At 37.1% G+C, this 27,462-nt stretch overlaps 1 protein-coding gene and 2 long non-coding RNA genes across 3 annotated transcripts; all 3 read right to left on the bottom strand.

Annotated features, from left to right (window-relative positions):
- Positions 1–8,274: 8,274 nt before the first annotated feature.
- Positions 8,275–10,217, bottom strand: LOC141606142 (uncharacterized). Its single transcript, XR_012526587.1, has 3 exons — positions 10,158–10,217; positions 9,978–10,044; positions 8,275–8,448 (listed from the first exon to the last, which is right to left on the bottom strand). It is a non-coding gene; the product is annotated as an uncharacterized LOC141606142 (long non-coding RNA).
- A 2,428-nt stretch (positions 10,218–12,645) lies between these two features.
- LOC141608398 (formin-like protein 17) lies at positions 12,646–27,335 on the bottom strand. The gene is made up of 7 exons (XM_074427755.1): positions 27,237–27,335; positions 24,615–24,686; positions 24,256–24,354; positions 13,607–13,648; positions 13,016–13,096; positions 12,893–12,943; positions 12,646–12,732 (listed from the first exon to the last, which is right to left on the bottom strand). The coding sequence occupies exons 1-7, from the start codon at positions 27,333–27,335 to the stop codon at positions 12,646–12,648; spliced, it is 531 nt and encodes a 176-aa protein (XP_074283856.1).
- Positions 18,741–19,641, bottom strand: LOC141606143 (uncharacterized). Its single transcript, XR_012526588.1, has 2 exons — positions 19,446–19,641; positions 18,741–19,376 (listed from the first exon to the last, which is right to left on the bottom strand). It is a non-coding gene; the product is annotated as an uncharacterized LOC141606143 (long non-coding RNA).
- Positions 27,336–27,462: the final 127 nt, after the last annotated feature.

The following is a 27,462-nucleotide window of genomic DNA, read 5'->3' as shown; positions in this document are numbered from 1 at the left end:
CTAGAGGCTTTCACAACCGCTTCTCTTGCAGAAGCCAACGCCTTTCTATCGGCCATTTCCTTTATATTGGCTTCTTTTCTCTGGGCCTCTTTCTTATCAGCTCCCACTTTCTCGGCTAAGGCGGTCTTAGCTTCCAAAGCCTTGTCCTTTGCTACTAGTGCCAGTAGTTCTCTTTCTGCTGATTGAGCTGCTTCAAGTTCCTCTCTCAATAGTTTGTCCTTTGATGTCAACAACTTGGTTTGCAAGTCCAAGAGAGGAGTAAAGTCCGAGTTGATCCTGAGACCTCTAGTGACAAAAGTGTAACCCAAGTCCAGGTGTGTTGAATCCAAATGGTTTGAATCCAAATGTGCAGCGTCCATAAAATACTCCCCGAGGGCCAGGCAAGTTTCCTCTACACTGAATAGCTCTAAAGCATGATCTGGTGCCTGTTCCCCATGTAATCTCCACGCCTCTAAAGCATGGTGCCGTGCTCCTGACATGTACGATTATGAGGATTATCCTAATATATTCTAATACATACATGAATAATAAATACATGAATGAATTATATTTTCCCGCCTAAGTATAAGACGGCCCAAAAATTGACGCCTTTGAAAAGCGTCGAAAATCGCCCCAAAAAGCGTCATAAAAGTCAGGGGTGTGTTGTAGTGAGACAAAAAAAAGAAATAAAAAATCAGAATAATTTCAACAAAAGGAATAATAGCAAACAAATGAGAAATACTAACTTTCTTTCTTCGTCTTTAAATGATAGACGAGACAAAGCAACTCCTCGATTAATGCCTGAGATTTGAGTGAATTCACAGCCACTGTCGACGCTGCCTCCTTCAAGATACTAATGGCCTCGTCAAACTCATAAGATGCAAGCTTTTCATCTACCCTTACCGACAACTGATTGGAATTTATCATAATAATTTCATCGGGCGGTTGGTGTATTTGATGTAGAGGCTTCTCGACTAAGGCTAGGGTTTTGGGTATTTGAGGAAAGGTTGGAGTTTTGTGTACTTGATGAAGAGGCTTCCCAAGTAATGCTATGGCTTTGGGCAATTGATGAAAAGTTGGAGTTTGGGGCATTTGATGAAGCTTTATTCTTCTTCAACTTCTTTTTATCTTTCTTTTTCTGTTCAAGCTTTGTACTTTTTTGTCTTCCCATTGGATTTAAAGAAGCAGAACGAAAATGGCGAGAAATTCTCTAGGGTTTAGAGAAGAAGAACGAAAATGGCCAGAGATTCTCTAGGGTTTAGAGAAGAAGAAGAAGGCGAGAGATTGATGGAGATGGAGAGGTGATGAAACTAGTTTAGGGTTTCAAGGGAAGGGATCAGGCCCATAAATCGACGGACCGTAACTATGGGTATTCTTGGGTCAAACTACCAATTTGATATAAAATAAAGTGGAGATAGTTTGCGAATTGGTAAAAAAAGTGTCATCGGAGACAAAGTAGTAAAAAAAAAAAATTAAAGATTATGACAAATTGGTGTATGCCTAGGTCCGACCTACCCCTGACCCGAATTAGTTCCGGGTCTAAGTTATGAGACCCATTCCCGACCCTTAGACCCTTTATTAAAGAAAAAAAAAATCAAAATTACAACTTTTCTGAATTCATACGGGCAGACTGTAGAAACCCAACTAAAGTATATTTCTCTTCCCTCATCTCGTAAAGTGATAAAACCCAACCACTGACAATACCACCACTCCACCACTGACACAAGAAAACCAACACCACAACACCGATACGCGACTAGCAACCACCTCTCTAATAGCCGGCGACCGACAACCACCATTAACGGCAGATTAATAAACTCATAATGTTAAAGTAGTATGAATTTTGTTTTTAATATTATAGACACCATAGCTGTTAATCTTGTTACTAAAGTGGCTGAAACTCGGACCCGCGGGTAGATCTAGACCCTACCCTTACCCATAGGGTCCGGGTATGGGTCCTCAAATTTTAGACCCTTGCGGGTCTGGGTCGGGTACGGGTCCAAATGGAAAATCTCGGGTCGGGTCCGGGTCTAGGCGGACCCTACCCAGACCCTACCCATTGCCATCCCTAGTTGTGGATTTGATAAATAATAAGTTAACAAAAGGGAATATATTAGTGCATTGGAGGAGTACGAACAATTAGCTAAACAACTAATTTAAGTAAAATATTAATAGCGGGAATAGTGAATTTGTCTCATAATTTATTTCATCATAATTTTTAACTAAAATGATAAAAAAAAAATTATTAATGATAACATTATGAGTTATGCAACTTTAAAGTACTTTTATTTAACTGAAAAATAAATTTTAATGCTAAAATAAAGATAGTCCGGTCGAGATACCAATACTAGTGCGTAGTATTTGAAAAATCTTGATAATATATAATGGGTAGTATTTTGTAATTGAGCCAACAATAAATGAGTAAGATTATCGAGGCATTATGCATTATTCTATGTCCCATCCTGTTTATGATCACAAATTTTCATTTGAAAGTATATTCGCCGCAAGTTTGCGACGGGTCAAATACTACTCACGTGGGTAGATAAGACAAAAGTAAAATAGCTAAGGAGTAACATTCAGTTTTGTCTTATCTACTCACATGAGTAGTTATTGACTTATCGCAAACTTGACAAATATGCCTTTTACAAGGAAGAGTTGCTAGGTTATAATATACTCCGTAAATAACACTTGGGATTCAATCAACTGAGCCAACAATAACCCGAAAAAGCCAAGTTAAAACACACCTTAATTAAAGGTAAGATTATTGGTGGTCTTGAGACAAGACTTTGATAAGTCTTCAGACAAGACTCTCCCAAACTTACCAATAACCAACTTGAGTCTTGAGAAAGTCTTAAGTCGAGTCCAAGACTCACCTTAAGACTTTGGGCGAGCCTTGACCTCACATTGAAGGAAAATTACCGAATGAAAGAATCTCATGTGTCATTTCTTAAAATAAAGAAAAAAGTTAAAAAAAGTAAAGTTTGACTTAAGTATGACGGATAATTTATAGAATCTGAGATAAGTCTAAGACGAATTTAAACAATAAAGAAATAATAAAAATTAGGGAAAAATTGACGTAGTATAGTTTTTAGACTCAGGAAGAGTCTTACTAATCTCCCAAGCAAAGTCTCACTACTAAACCTAAGTAAAATAATCATTTCTAGCTATAAGTATAACATACCCTAGCTATAAGTATAACAAACCTTTCCAAACATGCAAAGAAAAGATGCTTGCAAAAACTTAAACTCCTTATTAGTCACATCACACAACACACAACACACAACACACAACACACAACAACACGCAAAGTTATAAGTACTAACTGTATTATATGATGTATGGACACATCACACATCAGTGACATGTAATCATATTAGTCACATCTACTTTTTACGGTTCTTGTATTCCCTCTCAAGAAAATTGAAGCACTAGAGGAAATGGAGCACTTGATTTCAACTACATACCCCCAAAAGGCAGAAGAGGAACTATTAGCATGCATTAGCAATACCATCGAAATTACAGTAGTTCCTTCCACGATGATATAATATATATCACTGTCAGCTAAATCTACAAACACAATTATTGCAATAAATGTGCATAAAACTTGGGAATAATCTCTTCATCACCTCCTCTTTCCACCCTCCACAACCACCGCTAACCACCAATCTCCTCTCATTTCTTCCTATTTTAGCCTCCATTACCCCAGTAATAACTACCCCATTCCAAACGAGCCCTAAGTGATGCGGTGATGATAAAAAAAAAAAAAGAAGAAAGCCATTGGTATACCGGGGAAGATCTTAAATCAATTGGAACGAGGTCGAAGCTCAAAAGGGGAGTTTTGGGGGGTGAGGAGTTTATCGGTTGGGTGAATAGACAAAACATCAATTTGAATTGAATTGACGTCGACGTGACTAGGACGCTTAAATAGAGAAGCCGACCATGACCATGACGATCAGATGATGAAGCTTGACATTCTACTATCATTCCACATCCATAAAGGATCACTTCCTCTGGCACCATCAGCTTACAGTAACCTCGGAAATTTTCGCACATCTCCCATACATACATACATACATGTTGGAGTATAAAATCCACTTGTGAGTCCCACATCGGTGAAAAAGAGAGAGATTGTCTATCTTATAAGGCCTAGGGGTGTTTCTCCCATTGCCAATTGGTTTTGGGAGATAAGAGCATTCTTGGGCTTGTGAGTTAGACTTCTCTCCTCCACCGCGGATAAGGCCAGACCCATCTCATGTTTATTAATACATATGCATGCATGAGAAGAAATACAGGGAAGATGAGGATGGACTAGAACTAAAAGGAAGTAAGGGAAACAAACAACTAGTGAAGAGGTTTCGTTTAAGGTTAAAACGGGTCAAAGTCTTAAAGCTTAACACAGATACTTCCGTCTTAAATGAGAATTTGGGAAAAAAGAGGGACAAACTAGGAATATCATGAGTAACGATACTAACAACACCGGCTGAAGCTTTAACAGCAGCAACTTTAATAATATGTTTACTTAATTATGTTTGAAAGGGGATTAAATTGACGAGTAGCAATCACGGGTTTGAGTGTGATGGCTAACACTAGAATGGCCATCATATTAACCATCTTCATATTCTTGTTCATCTCCATATCAATTACCAAACTTGGCTTAATTTTTAGGGTATTGCTACAGAATTGGATCTGTTTTAATTTTGGTTGATGTTTGTTTGTGTGGTGTACATGGCACGTTTGATACTTCTTTTTTTATATAGCCATGGCTTAATAAAAAAACAACATATTATATTATAGACTTATGCAAGTAGTCATCTAAACAATATAAAAACAAATAAGAGCTGAATCGAGTTAAACTGAACTGAATCAAATTAAAGTAAGAGTTAACTTGTGAAGAGATGAAATTTGAATTAAATCAATTTGGATAGAACTGAGTTTAAACTAAGCTAGAAAGAATAAGGCTTAAGTCTCTCTTAAGACAGCTATATCCGTCTTATGATTAAACGGGTCAATTTACACCCACTTAAATATACACATTATTTTTTGTATCATTTATAATATTTGACCCTTTTAAACTTAAAATATATGTCGTCTTAAATAAGAATTTTTGAATAAAAAAAGCAATAAAAGGTGAGGGTTAGAGAGTAAATTACTAAAATATAGTAACCCGGTTTGTAAATATCGTCGACGTTTTCATTCCAAAAGACGATAATGCCCTTTGCACATTTACACTCATTTATCTCTTTAGACACTTTTCTCTCAAATTCTACTAAAAACCAACTACATTTCGATCTCCCATCTGCATTAAACAATTAAAAAATGTTAGAAATTAACGCACATCGACTAGAAAATTTAAATAATTTTAAATAATTGCCAAATAAACGTATTAAACACGGTTTTAAAAAAAATGAACTAGCGCATGAAATAAATGTTGAGATTCAACAATCGACCATGGACCAAACGTGAGAACCCAACGTTGGCCATGGTCCAAACATGGGAATCCAAGGTTTGGCCATGGTCCAAACGTGGGAATCCAACGTTTGGCCATGGTGAACGTCTTTTTTTTTTTTTTTTTTTTTAGTAAAAAAAAAAATTTGTTCAACGTGGCCAAACGTGGAAATCCAACGTTTGCACCATGGTAAACGTTGGTTTCCAATGTTTGATCTATGGCTGAACGTTGGATCTCAACGTTTGGTCCATGGTATAATTTCCGGGGCACAAATCTCAGATTTACGCAGAAAAATCGCAATTTCGCTACTACTAAGTTAATTCGTGACGTAAATACACTATCGAATAGAATTAGCGATGCGCAAAAAAATGAAAATTAAGCAAATAAGTTTTTTAAGTACCGGTGATTCGGGATACGTCATGTTAATTAATCTTGTTAATTGTTGTTGGTTGCTTTTTTTTTTTTTAATTTAGTTGATTTTTAGTTGAATTTCAGAGAGAAATTTTCAGAGATAGAAAGTGTTGGATGAGTGGAAGGGCAGTTATCGTCTTTTTAAAAAAAAAAAAAACGTCGTCAATATTTACTAAAACGTCGTCGATATAAATCAGCCCCATTGCTAATTTGGGTTTTACATCCATACAGCTGAAAAAATGAAGGTATTTAAGTGAATAAAGTTAGAACATGCCTTTAAAAAAGTGGATAAAATTAGACAAAACAGACAAATACCGAGTGGGAGTTAAGAGCACCCACAATAGAGAGGATGAGAGATCCTCTTAACACTCTCTTTTCTCTAAGAGGACATCCTCTCTATTGTGAGGCACATGTTACATTTCCTCTTAGCAAGACGAAGATGCTTACTTCCTCTAATTTTAGAGGAAAGCTTACATTGGCCCTAGTGCCCACAAACCAATCACTAGTTGTCTTTTGCATAATAATTCTTTTATTTTTATCCTTTATAAATTTTGAGATTATTTAAAGTAAAAGAGGTAATATGAGAGGATCATCTCTATTGTGGAAAAAAAATAATGAAAGAGAATGTTAATGGTGAGAAATGAGATTGATGAAAGAGAAAATGAGGTGTCGAAAAAATAGAGGAAGAGTGGAAAAATAGGAGGAAGATAACATTCTCTCTATTGTGGATGCTCTAACACCCCGGGAAGAAAAATATAGCGAATTGAAGTTAGTTGAGAGAGTATTTTTCTCAAGTATCGCACCATAAGTGGGATAAATGAAAGAAATGACTAGAATAGCATTGTGCCATCGAGGCACCGGTTAGAGATAAATGATTCACCAACTTATTAGGTAACAAATGAATACGACACCTTAAAATGGAATAGGTAAATAAATAATGTAGTTGCTCTTTCATGTACGCATTTTACTCAATCATGTACTTTTTACCATAATATTTCCATAATTTACCCTTCTTCTTCAAAACAAAAAATAAATAAACTCTCTTTCTCCTCTTCTCAAAAACTGATCAATTTTTTTACTAGATTATCAGTTACGCAGCTTAATTCTTATATTGAACAAGTAAATATTCTATTTTCATTAACTATACGTCTTAATCATAGGCATTTTTTTGGTATCAAATTCATTATAATTTTATGCAATTAGATCTAATAAGGTTAATAAAATTAGGGTTAATTAAAATTAATCTTGATTAAGAATAGGGATTAGGAGGGTGCAAGTGGTTAGAGGATAACAAATACATGGGTGAACAAAGATGTTAAATATTGATCTAGTGAAATCTTGAACGAAAAAATTCGTACTATGTTTCTTCCTAAAGAGCAGGAGACCAAAACAATTGAATACTCTTTTTTTTTAAAAAAAAGAAAAACGAATGAATATAATCCATACAAGTATCTCGTTGCGATAGTCGGTGGATGAGGGAGATAGCAAGCGGTGGTGGTGAGAGTGGCAGGCGGGGTGGTAGGATGGTGGACGAGGAGAGCTTGAAGAAAATAGGGGGAAATTGAAAGGGAAGACAAGCACATGAATGAGTAAAATGGAAAGGGTAAAATCGGTAATGTTGTACATGATTGGGTAAATCATGTACATGAATGAGCATAACCCATAAATAATCGAGATGAAGAGAGCATTTGACTAACGGTTAGATGAGTTAAATAAAGTTCTATACCAAACCAATTGGCAATAAAGTCACTAAATTAGTTTCTCTAAATTGTTCAATACCATTGTCTCTCGTCGATATGGGAAACTGTAATCAATTAATTCATTCCTTCATTAAATTTTCCCGGTTGGGCAATTTTCAATTCATCAAACACCTACTCAGGTCACACAGCCAAGGCTTTAATGTCATGTAAAATGTACATGGAAATATAAGACAAGGTAAAGAACTGGACGGGTAGAGAAACCCAGAAAGGCATGCATCACAAAAGAAAAAACTGCATGCGTAATCCGAGAGCTTAACCGCCTACCCCTCAGTCCCTCACAGAGTATAGTGCTACGATAAGCCGACTTATTTACAAAATTCCACAAGCTATATTATTTTTTACTTCAGATTTGTTTCTCTCTGAGGCCCATTGACAGCTTGTGCCTCGGTTCTGCAACCATTTGTATCCATTAAAGGTCGGTCTGATGCTGTTGCTATACAGGTTGAAATTCACAATCACTTGTGCCCCCCGATATGGGGCCTTTACTATGTTGTACTGGCCACTAGTCGCCCTGTCCTTTGCTGTAGCAAAAAGTATCATAAAACTGCATATGAACTTGAAAGCGGTTCTGAGGACATATGCAGTAGATCAACATACGTAGATAATAGCGTATCACTTCCACAGTTCCACCACAGAACATGTCCCAGCATCAAGGGCTCTTTGCAAGAACAAATAATGGGATCATATAATACGTACCTTACCTAGCAGGGAATTGTTTGCACTCCAGTCTTTACGTTGCTAACCTCTGATTTTCTAAATACTTCTCTTTCTTCTTTTCAACCTCTAGTTGCTTAAGGTTCTCCTCATGAGCTCGACTGAACATCGTTGTGAAGTTGAGTAAAGTTGTCACAACTGCAACGGATAATGATACACGTAATTACAGAATCTCTTGCGACAAATTACGAATTTCTTCAAGTTTTCAGTGATTAAGCAAAACTGTTTTATATCTTCATAAGATATTGTACAGTACACCTTCTTTTAACTTGTCAAAGATAGGGTGGTGTTCCTGGCAAATTTTAAGCTTCGGAATCACTACTGTGACAAACTGACCAAAGTATAAGATTAGTTAGAGGCAGGAAACACGAGGTTGGGAAACAACTTGCGAAACAGGGGGCAATCGGAGATTACATGCCCTGTTTCCCTACACCATTGACACCGTCCTTTGAAGGGACGAGGGCCAGCGGTGTTGGAGTGATGGTGGTGCGGTTGCTGCTGGTTGTATACAGGAGGGTTGTAGGGTCGGTTTTGACCACTGTTCTGCTGATTGTGACGATAAGCGGGGTTAGCAGATGGGGCGAATAGATTGGTGTTATTGGTGGTGTTGGTTTCATGTTGTATGAGTAATTCTTGTTGAAGCAACTTCTCATGAAGTGCTTCAAAGGTAATGGGGTTGTCGCGAGCTCTTACGGGGTTGATGACGGCTTTATAGGTTTCATAATCAAGGCCGCGAAGGACCATGGCTATGACGTCTTCAGGATCTAGTATTTTGCCCATGAGGGCTAATTGATCCACACAAACTTGAATTGAGTTCATGTAGTGTGAAATAGATTGATCCGATGATTTTTTAATCGAATCAAACTTTTCCTTAAGTTGCATGATATGGGCACGGGACGGGTTGGCATAGGTATGAGCGAGGATATCCCACGCTTCCTTAGAGGTTTTGGCCCGTACTATTAAGGGTTGTAAGGCCGCGGTAAGGGTGCCCATAAGGGCGCTTAATATGAGTCCGTCTTGCTTGAGCCATGTCAAGTAAGCCGGGTAGGTTTTGTCGGTTTTGGGGTCGGTTTTTGCCTCATCAGAGATGGTTGCATCTGGTTGTGGTGTGGATCCATCGAGGAAACCAAGGAGACTAAAACCAAAGAAAATGTTCGTGAGTTGAAAACGCCATGCCGTGTAGTTCATGGTGTTCAATTTTACGCAGTGGTTAAGATTCAAAAATTGCAGCGGTTTCGAGTTATCATGTGGATTTGGGACAGAGATTTCGGAAATAATGGTGTTGTTGGTCATGGTAGCGTGGGAAGAGGCGGAGCGTTTGAAGGTTATGCGTTTGGGTTTGAGAAGGTTGGATCGAGGACCCTTTGATACCATATAAGATTAGTTAGAGAAAGGTGTTTACTGTAATTGTAAATTGTATTATGTTATGAGATGAATACATGTATTTATAGTTGAAAGGCTAAGCTAATTATGGTTAGAAAAGGGAGCCTATAGACAAGATCAAATCTATTTTATAATTACAATGTGAATGATATAAGTAAATAGAGTAAACTATTATTTGGAGGATATTTGGTTAATACAAAGTACAAACTTAGTATTGTGAACCCTTTCAAAACAAGCTTCACATTTGTTTTTCCTAAATTTTTTGAAGATAATAAATAGAATACCTTGCTCAAATGGGCAACGAGATGGATCTTCTCCAAAGTAGATAATTAAAGCGTCAACATTTCTTCCCTGCAAAACATTTTGTACAACTAGAGTTATTGAACTCAAAGAAGGGCAAATGACCCAACAGATAAATTTTTTCAGAATGTAATGAAGGAATGAAAAAAGAGGAATGGACATACAACAGTGGAATAAAGCAATGCCAACAAGCGCACTTCTAACTAAGCAAAACACAGGAACTCCTTCAATGTCTACACAAGGCGGAAATTCAACACAAGTAAACCTGAAGTGAAGAGATTGTACACTATATACAGTTGTTTTGGATCTTAATAATCACATTATGAAGCTTCTAGGTAAGCTGATAACAAACGGATTTCACTCTCTACCAGACAAAGTAGCTAAGTGGTTCACAGTTCAATGAAAGGATAAAGCCAACTTGAGCTTGTCAAACTCATTGCTCAACAATTCTAGTACCATGAATACCCTCAATGGAGGATAACTCAATGAAAAGTTTTTAACGGGCAAGTACCTTATGAAATTCTTCTCAAAACAGCCCGTCATTCTCTCGACATGGACAATTCTTGCAAAATCTTTTCCAGCCCTTTGTTAACTGCTTGCATCTCCTCCGCCAAATATTTTAGTTGGATCTGAAAAATTAAAGGATCAGTAAGTAATATTGCTAATTCAGCAGCTTCTTCAAATTACATATAGCACACCTTTGTAGAAAGGGTTCCAGGCTAGTAAGAGCCTCTCGAGAAATCTAGAACCTCCGGTAACTTTTCAGCAATAATCTGTGAAACATGAACAGCAAGGACACATTTTTATCAGCAACATCAAGACCTACATTTATGTTCATAGGCAATTTATGAGCATTAAATAGCAATAATCTCCAACAGAAGTTCTATGATACTAAATTAAAACAGAAAAAAAAAATAGCAGCACTTTGCAGCAACATAAAATGTTATTGCCGCCCACGAGTGTCGCCCTAATTATTTAAAGAGGAGGCGAAATTCCCCTTAGCTTTAGACTCAGCACTTTAGTGGGAGCAATTACCCTTGTGATCTTGTGACATGAATCGTAGCCTATAACACTCATTCACTGTTGAGTACAGGTTGTCACCTTATATTCACATAAGGTAGCATCCACAGTTTCTTCACATCTCAAAAAAAGTTACAGCTAGAGTTCAAGCAAAGCATGAAAAGCAAACACAAACGACTTAAGAATATGGTAAATACAAGCCCCTCTAAGTCAACACTCGGCAACTACCAATCACTCATCCAAGCTAATATAATAAGCATGAACTTGCTGCCATGCGTTAAAGCGCGTGTTGATAGCCGGACTAGACTTGTGTCAGAACTCAGGATTGTATTGCACTATGAGGTCTATGACCCTTGGAATTGGGATAGTTCAAAATGTTAGAAACTGGAGTGAAATGATATTGGGAAAAGAATATATTTCCTGATTTTTTTTTTGTATATTTCTTGCCAAAGGCGGCCAGGTGGATAGCTCTAGAATTTGGGAACCAATGCCATGATTGACTCTTGTAGATGTCTTGCACATGAGCATGCCTTGATCCAAGGTTTCATGTACAAAACTATCTAACTACATAGCACATCCATATTATGTTTCGTACTTCTGTCTGAAAAAGTCAAGTGTACCAAAATTTTCTTTCTTAGATATCTGAAATTGACTGCCTATTTTGTAAAGTCACATATTTCCCACTACACTCCTCGTATAGACTTTTGGCCATGACCTCAAATTTGAGTCTGAAAAACCCGAATCACATTCTCTGCAAGTTGATGCTCAATTAATCTCTTTATCTTGAAAACATCAAACTTGTTTTCATGCACCAATGTCTATACAAGTATTTTCTTTATCCACTACACTAACCAAGTGTCTGAAGGCTTCTGTTAATGGCTGGATATGAGGTCGGTGTACGCAAAAAGGCGTGTTTTAAATCAATGCCAAGACAACAAAACAAAGCCATTAAAGGTTTCTAAGATGTGATCGCATTTGATCACATTTTACAGGATACTGGCCACATTCAGCGAGGTAAGGCCGTGACAGCCAATATCATGACCATGGCCGAAACCGAGATTTAATGCTATGACAAAAAGCACATATAACAATCATCTGCTCGTCCTACAAAACCAAACACAGATGTACCTTGCAAAGATAATGCATCAAAGTCATCTTGTTATTCCGAGCACGAGTTTCAGTGAGTTTCAATAGGCTATCCAGTCGAAAACCAACAGCTGAACCTAAAAACAACAGAATACAAAACTATCACCAAATGGTTTAAGAAACGAGAGTACGGGCTGGTAAACACTGACGAGCCTCTGAAAAGGTTTAAAATCCCAGTTCCAACAAGAAGAAAATTCACTTGGCAAAAAAAAAACAAGAAAATTTGAATGATGCAGAATCAAGACATGACTGCAGGTCTGCAGTACTAACACAAATGCACAACTATAAACATGGCGAAGGAACCAAAAATAATATAATCCATCTTTGTCAAACAAAAAAACAAAATGCTTGATCTTAAATTGGTCTGTTTTTCAGTTAAAGAAAACATAAAGGGAACTGAAATGACTTTAAAAGACACACTAAGAGACTGCACTTAGCTAGAGACAGGTGATGATTATCCATACTGAACCATGCAAATCAATTTAACTAACCTCTAGATGTGCCTTGATTCAAAGCGTTACCCAATGAAAGAACTGTCTGCATTACTCGTTTAAGTTTTACTGAATTTCGGATCTGAAGAAAGCAAAATATCATGTCAAAATACAGAAAAGGACATTTATGATTACAAAAATAGAAATTAGAAGTCCTTGAGAGAAAAAAATCAAATGGTAGCATAATAATACAGAGGAAAGATACCACCGCACAAAAAGGCCAACACACTCGGATCACTTGCCTGATCAGAAGCAGAACCTACAGTATTGAGGCTTTTTCTGAGATCCGAAACCTACACCACAAGCATACATCAGATATTGGCAGAGCAGCTAGAGAAGTAACGTAATGAACACCTTTAACTCACCTGAGTTTCAAACTGCATTTTGAATGAAAAAACTCTCAGCTTGGCCTCAACTCTTGGCACTCGCATTAATTCTAAGAAAAACTGTTACAAAAATGAAAAGCTAATAATCAGATACTACGTATCACTATCTTAGAGGATAAGGCAAGAGACATCAATGTTCTCATATCATTATTTGTGTTACCTAATCCCTATACCTCAAGGAGAACCATTTTTTAAGGTGTAAATGTGCGCCTGCTAAACTGGGTGCCTACTGCCAGGCCTAGGCTCTAGGGATAGGCCTTTGCAAGACGGGCGTAGGATAACATGGATCCCCTACTTGAAGTCTGCTAGTGGTAAGGTTCGTGAACCATTTCAGTGGCCACTAGACTAATCTTAGCTTGGTGCCTCCAACAGAACTTCATATTATCATTAGAAGTAGAAAAGACAGACAAGCTGAGAAGTCCTTAATGATAACATCTGCGTTTCAGTTGATCAAGGAAATTTTGCTACTATAATTGATAAATCAAACCAGAAAAAAAAAATCAGAAAATGTTCATACTTAAACATGCCTCTTACTTAAAGAGAAGGGAGATAGTAAAAAGCACTGCTTACCTGTTCACACTTCCCTAGTTTATCAACCTCTCCTCTATAACCCTGCATGAGAAACACATTTGATGTATTGACATAGACATTAGTTTCTTTCTCCAGAACTCATAGTACATCTTTATTTATTACTTTATCCATCCTATTATATCGTCCCAATTACCTTTTGGTCCACTCCAAAATAATTGACTCATTTCTGAATTTAGTAAAACAAAAGATGCTCTCTCCATACTATGGTAGTATTAGTATCTCTAGTTAAGTACCACTTTTCTCTAAATGGTGACATAACTTTACAAGTCAGGGGTGTGTTGTAGTGAGACAAAAAAAAAGAAATAAAAAATCAGAATAATTTCAACAAAAGGAATAATAGCAAACAAATGAGAAATACTAACTTTCTTTCTTCATCTTTAAATGATAGACGAGACAAAGCAACTCCTCGATTAATGCCTGAGATTTGAATGAATTCACAGCCACTGTCGACGCTGCCTCCTTCAAGATACTAATGGCCTCGTCAAACTCATAAGATGCAAGCTTTTCATCTACCCTTACCGACAACTAATTGGAATTTATCATAATAATTTCATCAGGGCGGTTCGGTGTATTTGATGTAGAGGCTTCTCGACTAAGGCTAGGGTTTTGGGTATTTGAGGAAAGGTTGGAGTTTTGTGTACTTGATGAAGAGGCTTCCCAAGTAATGCTATGGCTTTGGGCAATTGATGAAAAGTTGGAGTTTGGGGCATTTGATGAAGCTTTATTCTTCTTCAACTTCTTTTTATCTTTCTTTTTCTGTTCAAGCTTTGTACTTTTTTGTCTTCCCATTGGATTTAAAGAAGCAGAACGAAAATGGCAAGAAATTCTCTAGGGTTTAGAGAAGAAGAACGAAAATGGCCAGAGATTCTCTAGGGTTTAGAGAAGAAGAAAAAGGCGAGAGATTGATGGAGATGGAGAGGTGATGAAACTAGTTTAGGGTTTCAAGGGAAGGGATCAGGCCCCTAAATCGACGGACCGTAACTATGGGTATTCTTGGGTCAAACTACCAATTTGATATAAAATAAAGTGGAGATAGTTTGCAAATTGGTAAAAAAAAGTGTCATCGGAGACAAAGTAGTAAAAAAAAAAAATAATTAAAGATTATGACAAATTGGTGTATGCCTAGGTCCGACCTACCCCTGACCCGAAATTAGTTCCGGGTCTAAGTTATGGGACCCATTCCCGACCCTTAGACCCTTTATTAAAGAAAAAAAATCAAAATTACAACTTTTCTGAATTCATACGGGCAGACTGTAGAAACCCAACTAAAGTATCTTTCTCTTCCCTCATCTCGTAAAGTGATAAAACCCAACCACTGACAATACCACCACTCCACCACTGACACAAGAAAACCAACACCACAACACTGATACGCGACTAGCAACCACCTCTCTAATAGCCGGCGACCGACAACCACCATTAACGGCAGATTAATAAACTCATAATGTTAAAGTAGTATGATTTTTTTTTTTTTAATATTATAGACACCATAGCTGTTAATCTTGTTACTAAAGTGGCTGAAACTCGGACCCGCGGGTAGATCTAGACCCTACCCTTACCCATAGGGTCCGGGTATGGGTCCTCAAATTTTAGACCCTTGCGGGTCTGGGTCGGGTACGGGTCCAAATGGAAAATCTCGGGTCGGGTCCGGGTCTAGGCGGACCCTACCCAGACCCTACCCATTGCCATCCCTAGTTGTGGATTTGATAAATAATAAGTTAACAAAAGGGAAGATATTAGTGCATTGGAGGAGTACGAACAATTAGCTAAACAACTAATTTAAGTAAAATATTAATAGCGGGAATAGTGAATTTGTCTCATAATTTATTTCATCATAACTTTTAACTAAAATGATAAAAAAAAAAATTATTAATGATAACATTATGAGTTATGCAACTTTAAAGTACTTTTATTTAACTGAAAAATAAAATTTAATGCTAAAATAAAGATAGTCCGGTCGAGATACCAATACTAGTGCGTAGTATTTGAAAAATCTTGATAATATATAATGGGTAGTATTTTGTAATTGAGCCAACAATAAATGAGTAAGATTATAGAGGCATTATGCATTATTCTATGTCCCATCCTGTTTATGATCACAAATTTTCATTTGAAAGTATATTCGCCGCAAGTTTGCGACGGGTCAAATACTACTCACGTGGGTAGATAAGACAAAAGTAAAATAGCTAAGGAGTAACATTCAGTTTTGTCTTATCTACTCACATGAGTAGTTATTGACTTATCGCAAACTTGACAAATATGCCTTTTACAAGGAAGAGTTGCTAGGTTATAATATACTCCGTAAATAACACTTGGGATTCAATCAACTGAGCCAACAATAACCCGAAAAAGCCAAGTTAAAATAACACACCTTAATTAAAGGTAAGATTATTGGTGGTCTTGAGACAAGACTTTGATAAGTCTTCAGACAAGACTCTCCCAATCTTACCAATAACCAACTTGAGTTTTGAGAAAGTCTTAAGTCGAGTCCAAGACTCACCTTAAGACTTTGGGCGAGCCTTGACCTCACATTGAAGGAAAATTACCGAATGAAAGAATCTCATGTGTCATTTCTTAAAATAAAGAAAAAAGTTAAAAAAAGTAAAGTTTGACTTAAGTATGACGGATAATGTATAGAATCTGAGATAAGTCTAAGACGAATTTAAACAATAAAGAAATAATAAAAATTAGGGAAAAATAGACACTTTTCTCTCAAATTCTACTAAAAACCAACTACATTTCGATCTCCCATCTGCATTAAACAATTAAAAATGTTAGAAATTAACGCACATCGACTAGAAAATTTAAATAATTTTAAATAATCGCCAAATAAACGTATTAAACACGGTTTTAAAAAAAATGAACTAGCGCATGAAATAAATGTTGAGATTCAACAATCGACCATGGACCAAACGTGAGAACCCAACGTTGGCCATGGTCCAAACATGGGAATCCAAGGTTTGGCCATGGTCCAAACGTGGGAATCCAACGTTTGGCCATGGTGAACGTCTTTTTTTTTTTTTAGTAAAAAAAAAAAATTTGTTCAACGTGGCCAAACGTGGAAATCCAACGTTTGCACCATGGTAAACGTTGGTTTCCAATGTTTGATCTATGGCTGAACGTTGGATCTCAACGTTTGGTCCATGGTATAATTTTCGGGGCACAAATCTCAGATTTACGCAGAAAAATCGCAATTTCGCTACTACTAAGTTAATACGTGACGTAAATCAACTATCGAATAGAATTAGCGATGCGCAAAAAAATGAAAATTAAGCAAATAAGTTTTTTAAGTACCGGTGATTCGGGATACGTCATGTTAATTAATCTTGTTAATTGTTGTTGGTTGCTTTTTTTTTTTTTTTTTTAATTTAGTTGATTTTTAGTTGAATTTCAGAGAGAAATTTTCAGAGATAGAAAGTGTTGGATGAGTGGAAGGGCAGTTATCGTCTTTTTTAAAAAAAAAAAAAAAACGTCGTCAATATTTACTAAAACGTCGTCGATATAAATCAGCCCCCTTGCTAATTTGGGTTTTACATCCATACAGCTGAAAAAATGAAGGTATTTAAGTGAATAAAGTTAGAACATGCCTTTAAAAAAGTGGATAAAATTAGACAAAACAGACAAATACCGAGTGGGAGTTAAGAGCACCCACAATAGAGAGGATGAGAGATCCTCTTAACACTCTCTTTTCTCTAAGAGGACATCCTCTCTATTGTGAGGCACATGTTACATTTCCTCTTAGCAAGACGAAGATGCTTACTTCCTCTAATTTTAGAGGAAAGCTTACATTGGCCCTAGTGCCCACAAACCAATCACTAGTTGTCTTTTGCATAATAATTCTTTTATTTTTATCCTTTATAAATTTTGAGATTATTTAAAGTAAAAGAGGTAATATGAGAGGATCATCTCTATTGTGGAAAAAAAAATAATGAAAGAGAATGTTAATGGTGAGAAATGAGATTGATGAAAGAGAAAATGAGGTGTCGAAAAAATAGAGGAAGAGTGGAAAAATAGGAGGAAGATAACATTCTCTCTATTGTGGATGCTCTAACACCCCGGGAAGAAAAATATAGCGAATTGAAGTTAGTTGAGAGAGTATTTTTCTCAAGTATCGCACCATAAGTGGGAGAAATGAAAGAAATGACTAGAATAGCATTGTGCCATCGAGGCACCGGTTAGAGATAAATGATTCACCAACTTATTAGGTAACAAATGAATACGACACCTTAAAATGGAATAGGTAAATAAATAATGTAGTTGCTCTTTCATGTACGCATTTTACTCAATCATGTACTTTTTACCATAATATTTCCATAATTTACCCTTCTTCTTCAAAACAAAAAATAAATAAACTCTCTTTCTCCTCTTCTCAAAAACTGATCAATTTTTTTACTAGATTATCAGTTACGCAGCTTAATTCTTATATTGAACAAGTAAATATTCTATTTTCATTAACTATACGTCTTAATCATAGGCATTTTTTTGGTATCAAATTCATTATAATTTTATGCAATTAGATCTAATAAGGTTAATAAAATTAGGGTTAATTAAAATTAATCTTGATTAAGAATAGGGATTAGGAGGGTGCAAGTGGTTAGAGGATAACAAATACATGGGTGAACAAAGATGTTAAATATTGAGCTAGTGAAATCTTGAACGAAAAAATTCGTACTATGTTTCTTCCTAAAGAGCAGGAGACCAAAACAATTGAATACTCTTTTTTTTTTAAAAAAAAAAAGAAAAACGAATGAATATAATCCATACAAGTATCTCGTTGCGATAGTCGGTGGATGAGGGAGATAGCAAGCGGTGGTGGTGAGAGTGGCAGGCGGGGTGGTAGGATGGTGGACGAGGAGAGCTTGAAGAAAATAGGGGGAAATTGAAAGGGAAGACAAGCACATGAATGAGTAAAATGGAAAGGGTAAAATCGGTAATGTTGTACATGATTGAGTAAATCATGTACATGAATGAGCATAACCCATAAATAATCGAGATGAAGAGAGCATTTGACTAACGGTTAGATGAGTTAAATAAAGTTCTATACCAAACCAATTGGCAATAAAGTCACTAAATTAGTTTCTCTAAATTGTTCAATACCATTGTCTCTCGTCGATATGGGAAACTGTAATCAATTAATTCATTCCTTCATTAAATTTGCCCGGTTGGGCAATTTTCAATTCATCAAACACCTACTCAGGTCACACAGCCAAGGCTTTAATGTCATGTAAAATGTACATGGAAATATAAGACAAGGTAAAGAACTGGACGGGTAGAGAAACCCAGAAAGGCATGCATCACAAAAGAAAAAACTGCATGCGTAATCCGAGAGCTTAACCGCCTACCCCTCAGTCCCTCACAGAGTATAGTGCTACGATAAGCCGACTTATTTACAAAATTCCACAAGCTATTTTATTTTTTACTTCCGATTTGTTTCTCTCTGAGGCCCATTGACAGCTTGTGCCTCGGTTCTGCAACCATTTGTATCCATTAAAGGTCGGTCTGATGCTGTTGCTATACAGGTTGAAATTCACAATCACTTGTGCCCCCCGATATGGGGCCTTTACTATGTTGTACTGGCCACTAGTCGTCCTGTCCTTTGCTGTAGCAAAAAGTATCATAAAACTGCATATGAACTTGAAAGCGGTTCTGAGGACATATGCAGTAGATCAACATACGTAGATAATAGCGTATCACTTCCACAGTTCCACCACAGAACATGTCCCAGCATCAAGGGCTCTTTGCAAGAATACTGCCAAAAGAAGCAGCAGTAAGACTCGACGCAAGAACAAATAATGGGATCATATAATACGTACCTTACCTAGCAGGGAATTGTTTGCACTCCAGTCTTTACGTTGCTAACCTCTGATTTTCTGAATACTTCTCTTTCTTCTTTTCAACCTCTAGTTGCTTAAGGTTCTCCTCATGAGCTCGACTGAACATCGTTGTGAAGTTGAGTAAAGTTGTCACAACTGCAACGGATAATGATACACGTAATTACAGAATCTCTTGCGACAAATTACGAATTTCTTCAAGTTTTCAGTGATTAAGCAAATCTGTTTTATATCTTCATAAGATATTGTACAGTACACCTTCTTTTAACTTGTCAAAGATAGGGTGGTGTTCCTGGCAAATTTTAAGCTTCGGAATCACTACTGTGACAAACTGACCAAAGTATAAGATTAGTTAGAGGCAGGAAACACGAGGTTGGGAAACAACTTGCAAAACAGGGGGCAATCAGAGATTACATGCCCTGTTTCCCTACACCATTGACACCGTCCTTTGAAGGGACGAGGGCCAGCCGTGTTGGAGTGATGGTGGTGCGGTTGCTGCTGGTTGTATACATGAGGGTTGTAGGGTCGGTTTTGACCACTGTTCTGCTGATTGTGACGATAAGCGGGGTTAGCAGATGGGGCGAATAGATTGCTGGTGTTGGTTTCATGTTGTATGAGTAATTCTTGTTGAAGCAACTTCTCATGAAGTGCTTCAAAGGTAATGGGGTTGTCGCGAGCTCTTACGGGGTTGATGACGGCTTTATAGGTTTAATAATCAAGGCCGCGAAGGACCTTGGCTATGACGTCTTCAGGATCTAGTATTTTGCCCATGAGGGCTAATTGATCCACACAAACTTGAATTGAGTTCATGTAGTCTGAAATAGATTGATCCGCTGATTTTTTAATCGAATCAAACTTTTCCTTAAGTTGCATGATATGGGCACGGGACGGGTTGGCATAGGTATGAGCGGGGATATCCCATGCTTCCTTAGAGGTTTTGGCCCGTACTATTAAGGGTTGTAAGGCCGCGGTAAGGGTGCCCATAAGGGCGCTTAATATGAGTTCGTCTTGCTTGAGCCATGTCAAGTAAGCCGGGTAGGTTTTGTCGGTTTTGGGGTCGGTTTTTGTCTCATCAGAGATGGTTGCATCTGGTTGTGGTGTGGATCCATCGAGGAAACCAAGGAGACTAAGACCAAAGAAAATGTTCGTGAGTTGAAAACGCCATGCCGTGTAGTTCATGGTGTTCAATTTTACGCAGTGGTTAAGATTCAAAAATTGCAGCGGTTTCGAGTTATCATGTGGATTTGGGACAGAGATTTCGGAAATAATGGTGTTGTTGGTCATGGTGGCGTGGGAAGAGGCGGAGCGTTTGAAGGTTATGCGTTTGGGTTTGAGAAGGTTGGATCGAGGACCCTTTGATACCATATAAGATTAGTTAGAGAAAGGTGTTTACTGTAATTGTAAATTGTATTATGTTATGAGATGAATACATGTATTTATAGTAGAAAGGCTAAGCTAATTATGGTTAGAAAAGGGAGCCTATAGACAAGATCAAATCTATTCTATAATTACAATGTGAATGATATATAAGTAAATAGAGTAAACTATTATTTGGAGGATATTTGGTTAATACAAAGTACAAACTTAGTATTGTGAACCCTTTCAAAACAAGCTTCACATTTGTTTTTCCTAAATTTTTTGAAGATGATAAATAGAATACCTTGCTCAAATGGGCAACATAAAATTTCATTGCCGCCCACGAGTGTCGCCCTAATTATTTAAAGAGGAGGCGAAATTCCCCTTAGCTTTAGACTCAGCACTTTAGTGGGAGCAATTACCCTTGTGATCTTGTGACATGAATCGTAGCCTATAACACTCATTCACTGTTGAGTACAGGTTGTCACCTTATATTCACATAAGGTAGCATCCACAGTTTCTTCACATCTCAAAAAAAGTTACAGCTAGAGTTCAAGCAAAGCATGAAAAGCAAACACAAACGACTTAAGAATATGGTAAATACAAGCCCCTCTAAGTCAACACACGGCAACTACCAATCACTCATCCAAGCTAATATAATAAGCATGAACTTGCTGCCATGCGTTAAAGCGCGTGTTGATAGCCGGACTAGACTTGTGTCAGAACTCAGGATTGTATTGCACTATGAGGTCTATGACCCTTGGAATTGGGATAGTTCAAAATGTGAGAAACTGGAGTGAAATTATATTGGGAAAAGAATATATATCCTGATTTTTTTTTGTATATTTCTTGCCAAAGGCGGCCAGGTGGATAGCTCTAGAATTTGGGAACCAATGCCATGATTTGACTCTTTTAGATGTCTTGCACATGAGCATGCCTTGATCCAAGGTTTCATGTACAAAACTATCTAACTACATAGCACATCCATATTATGTTTCGTACTTCTGTCTGAAAAAGTCAAGTGTACCAAAATTTTCTTTCTTAGATATCTGAAATTGACTGCCTATTTTGTAAAGTCACATATTTCCCACTACACTCCTCGTATAGACTTTTGGCCATGACCGCAAATTTGAGTCTGAAAAACCCGAATCACATTCTCTGCAAGTTGATGCTCAATTAATCTCTTTATCTTGAAAACATCAAACTTGTTTTCATGCACCAATGTCTATACAAGTATTTTCTTTATCCACTACACTAACCAAGTGTCTGAAGGCTTCTGTTAATGGCTGGATATGAGGTCGGTGTACGCAAAAAGGCGTGTTTTAAATCAATGCCAAGACAACAAAACACAGCCATTAAAGGTTTCTAAGATGTGATCGCATTTGATCACATTTTACAGGATACTGGCCACATTCAGCGAGGTAAGGCCGTGACAACCAATATCATGACCATGGCCGAAACCGAGATTTAATGCTATGACAAAAAGCACATATAACAATCATCTGCTCGTCCTACAAAACCAAACACAGATGTACCTTGCAAAGATAATGCATCAAAGTCATCTTGTTATTCCGAGCACGAGTTTCAGTGAGTTTCAATAGGCTATCCAGTCGAAAACCAACAGCTGAACCTAAAAACAACAGAATACAAAACTATCACCAAATGGTTTAAGAAACGAGAGTACGGGCTGGTAAACACTGACGAGCCTCTGAAAAGGTTTAAAATCCCAGTTCCAACAAGAAGAAAATTCACTTGGCAAAAAAAAAAACAAGAAAATTTGAATGATGCAGAATCAAGACATGACTGCAGGTCTGCAGTACTAACACAAATGCACAACTATAAACATGGCGAAGGAACCAAAAATAATATAATCCATCTTTGTCAGACAAAAAAACAAAATGCTTGATCTTAAATTGGTCTGCATTTTTCCATTAAAGAAAACATAAAGGGAACTGAAATGACTTTAAAAGACACACTAAGAGACTGCACTTAGCTAGAGACAGGTGATGATTATCCATCTTGAACCATGCAAATCAATTTAACTAACCTCTAGCTGTGCCTTGATTCAAAGCGTTACCCAATGAAAGAAGCATCGCATTACTCGTTTAAGTTTTACTGAATTTCGGATCTGAAGAAAGCAAAATATCATGTCAAAATACGTAAAAGGACATTTATGATTACAAAAATAGAAATTAGAAGTCCTTGAGAGAAAAAAATCAAATGGTAGCATAATAATACAGAGGAAAGATACCACCGCACAAAAAGGCCAACACACTCGGATCACTTGCCTGATCAGAAGCAGAACCTACAGGATTGAGGCTTTTTTCGAGATCCGAAACCTACACCACAAGCATACATCAGATATTGGCAGAGCAGCTAGAGAAGTAACGTAATGAACACCTTTAACTCACCTGAGTTTCAAACTGCATTTTGAATGAAAAAACTCTCAGCTTGGCCTCAACTCTTGGCACTCGCATTAATTCTAAGAAAAACTGTTACAAAAATGAAAAGCTAATAATCAGATACTACGTATCACTATCTTAGAAGATAAGGCAAGAGACATCAATGTTCTCATATCATTATTTGTGTTACCTAATCCCTATACCTCAAGGAGAACCATTTTTTAAGGTGTAAATGTGCTTTGCTAAACCGGGTGCCTCTTTGCCCAGGCCCAGGCTCTAGGGATAGGCCTTTGCAAGACGGGCGTAGGATAACATGGATCCCCCACTTGAAGTCTGCTAGTGGTAAGGTTCGTGAACCATTTCAGTGGCCACTAGACTAATCTTAGCTTGGTGCCTCCAACAGAACTTCATATTATCATTAGAAGTAGAAAAGACAGACAAGCTGAGAAGTCCTTAATGATAACATCTGCGTTTCAGTTGATCAAGGAAATTTTGCTACTATAATTGATAAATCAAACCAGAAAAAAAATCAGAAAATGTTCATACTCAAACATGCCTCTTACTTAAAGAAAAGGGAGATAGTAAAAAGCACTGCTTACCTGTTCACACTTCCCTCGTTTATCAACCTCTCCTCTATAACCCTGCATGAGAAACACATTTGATGTATTGACATAGACATTAGTTTCTTTCTCCAGAACTCATAGTACATCTCTATTTATTACTTTATCCATCCTATTATATCGTCCCAATTACCTTTTGGTCCACTCCAAAATAATTGACTCATTTCTGAATTTAGTAAAACAAAAGATGCTCTCTCCATACTATGGTAGTATTAGTATCTCTAGTTAAGTACCACTTTTCTCTAAATGGTGACATAACTTTACAAGTCAAGGAGTGATAATAATATTTCACATCATTAAATCTTAAAAATAACCTCTAGTCGGATAGGGACAATATAAATGGATGGATGGAGACAGAGAGTAGAAGTTAAAGACTATTTTAGTACTCTATATGCTCAACTTCAGAGCACCATACTTACCTTAAGTAACTCCATCTCCTCCTTGGTCGGACAAAATTTTATAAGGTTGTCAACTTGATCTGCATCCAAAGCAGAATTTTCCAAAGAAAGCACTGAAACCTGAGACAAGGCAATTAAAAAGAGAAGCAACATTTAATCGGATAAGTAGGTATAAAAACTTATGTTGCATCTGTTCCAATAGGTTGTTTCCATTTCAACAATTGTGTAGTACAATAGCTATAGCATACCTCACAATGTTAGTATATGTAGAATAAACGGACTTAACTAGGTTGGTTAGGGATATTTGCCAACAAGGTCAAACCAAAATATTGGACCAGACGGGTGCGCAAAAAGAGAGATTCAAATCAGGATTGGCATACCATTAATTCATGCAATGGAACTTTAACCTTCGAAAGCATGATCTCGCAATTACATGCTCTTCTATGATCCACCTACATCAAACAAAATCATGATAAATACAAGGTGTTGCATCAATTGACCTAAAGCCGCAGACATAATTGATTAGTTTACCAGAGGCTGCTTATTTCAAACATGTATATCTGCAGAATTAATTTCAAAATGTATGAAGCAAAATGGATTTTCTGCTATGAATAAAACCGTGCACTTTAATCACGCCTGCTACCACACAGTCCTTCCGCTACTTGACCTAATAATTGACCACTACTCAGTAGCCCTTTAAAGCTCTACAAGGCAAATTATAAAGTAGAAGGATTAACTATCAACACCCTCTGAGATCTGGATTCTATGTTTCTGCCAGAAATAACGAGACGGATGAAGCAAAGATACTTATATTGAGGCCAGCTCAGCAGCTCCTAACATAGGCGAAGTTTAGAGTGCAACACGATCAAATATAAGCTTTCCCCTGAAGAAGAGATCAAACCAAAGATGGAAATTTTTGGCAACAGATGGTCGTCACAAGACTTACAACAGCAATAAGGACTCAAGTCCCAGGAGAATGGTGGAAGCCATCATAAAGCATCATAAGACTAAGAATAAAAGTAGATCACAGGATCAAATGAAAAGAAGAAGGTATACCAATAATACATTAGGTGAATCTACCATCCTCACAACATAGCCCAATAAAATGGGAAGTCTTCAAATGATGAAAAAAAAAATAATCCACTTATGGCTAAAAAGGAAGTTTCCATATTTCCAATGGAGCCAAAGATTCATTACTCTTTGGTTCTGGATTATGATGGAATAAAGCAAAATGGCTCACTAAAGTGGCTGCTCTTCTTTCTCTTGTGAAGTAGTGGTCGTTCGATGCAGTTCTCGACGCAATTTTCATCTTGGGTCACTCGGAAACAGCCTCTTTGTGTTGCTAACACAAGGGTAAGGCTGCGTACATCCGACCCCCCCTTACCCCGCAATTTGCGGGAGCCATTTTGGCACTGGGGTAATGTTGTTGTTGTTGTTGTATGGCTAAAAAGGAAGAACCTTATCAAGTTGTTGCTAATGAGACAATATCAGGCGTAATGTTTTATAAGGTATCACATTTATCACAATGCATCTGTGTTGGACACCAAGCAATCGAAGTATTGCAAACTCCCCCGCTTAAAGAAATGTAACACCTTCGTTGCACTATGAGCCTACGAATCTGAATCATCCCCCATTGATTCAACGCATCTATTAATACCAGATCAAACCATAGATGTGTTGCTATTGGGTAGTCTAGGGCTTTAAAGACAGCTGAAATGCACAGCCGAAGGTACATCTGAAGCAACAAGGGAAATGGGAAAAGGATCTATTTCCAGCTCTGTTACTCTATGGATTATCATTGATGTTTGAACCTCAAAAATTGGTTATTATACCTTAATACACCCCCACAAGGAAAAGCTCGTAGGCTACGCAAAGCCCCTGGGCTTGAAGTGTGTATAATGCACCTTGTGCTGAAATTCCACATGTCGGATCATGAGTCTACCAAAAAATGCACGTATCAATTCTTACATTCTACCCAAAAAAAATGCTAAAATTAGTTAGACTATGATTCTGACCTTGAAATTTTTACACGACCTCACATGCATATTTTACACATTGTATGTAAAATTTCTTATAAAATGGTTTATATTACATGTTTTATGATTTTTACATGATAAAAATGGATTAATTAGAGGTATTTTGGTTAAAAATGGTTAGACTTCAATTCTGTTCATGAAATTTTAGTATGTTGTCAAATACAATATTTACACACTGTATGTAAATTTTGAGATAAAATGGTTTTAATAGTGCCCTTAAAATGTTTCCGTTTCTTCTAGTTTTCAGCATGAAAAAATGGGGTATTTTAATAGTGCCCTTAAAATACTTTATATTTCTTGGAATACTTGTATGATAATTCGTGTTTCTTACGATAACCCTGGGTCAAATTTCCAAGTTTTCTAATGATTGGTAATGTAGTTAGCCCATTAGACTTAAAATGATTTTTATTTATTTTATTTATTAATATTCCATTTAACTCCAGCTTAAACTAAACCTCAAGATTATGGACGAAGATGGTTGACATTGAGATACCTTTTGGAACAATGTGAAGTTGTGACATACAACACCAAAATAGCCTCAAAATGTGTGAAGAGATAAAAGAGATCAAGCCAAAGTATCCCATGGTTCCACAATCCATGTGATCTCGATTATAATTTTATGCTCACCCAATGAGCATAAATTTGTAGCAAATGAACAGATAAAGGCGGGGACTAGTCCCACGACCCTCCCGCACCAACTCATTATGACAAGAGGTAATATAGATTAATTTGTTAGGAATAACCCCTGAATAAGGTTTACGAACCAGCAAAAGAATAGCGGAGAAAATGAAGGTATTAGGCAACATACGACATAAAATCGAAGGCAATCGCGTGAAGAACTTGCAATTTACCGGTAGTAACTCCACAAAAAGTTCATAAAAGGTAGTTTTTAAATAATTGACGAATTCTATTAAAGGTAATTTTTGGCGAGTAATAACCCAAGGGGTTGTTGAGACACAAGATTACCCGTAAAGACGATGAAGTAATCTTGACCCGGTAGACTACGCAGAAGTGCAGATATACAAATGGCAGAGACCAAAGCTTGTACGCCAGTAGAGGATCCATTGAACACTAAATGTGTACACAGGCTCATCAAATTTTATGAGCCGCACATCCATACCTGAATGTAGCTAAAACTGGCTGACTGTCATAGATGAGTGCTTAACTGGTCTTAAAATTGATAGCCAAAATA

Source organism: Silene latifolia, chromosome 10 (assembly GCF_048544455.1).
Source record: "Silene latifolia isolate original U9 population chromosome 10, ASM4854445v1, whole genome shotgun sequence".
NCBI classification, from domain to species: Eukaryota; Viridiplantae; Streptophyta; class Magnoliopsida; order Caryophyllales; family Caryophyllaceae; genus Silene; species Silene latifolia.
This window is presented reverse-complemented; position numbering and strand designations above follow the sequence as displayed.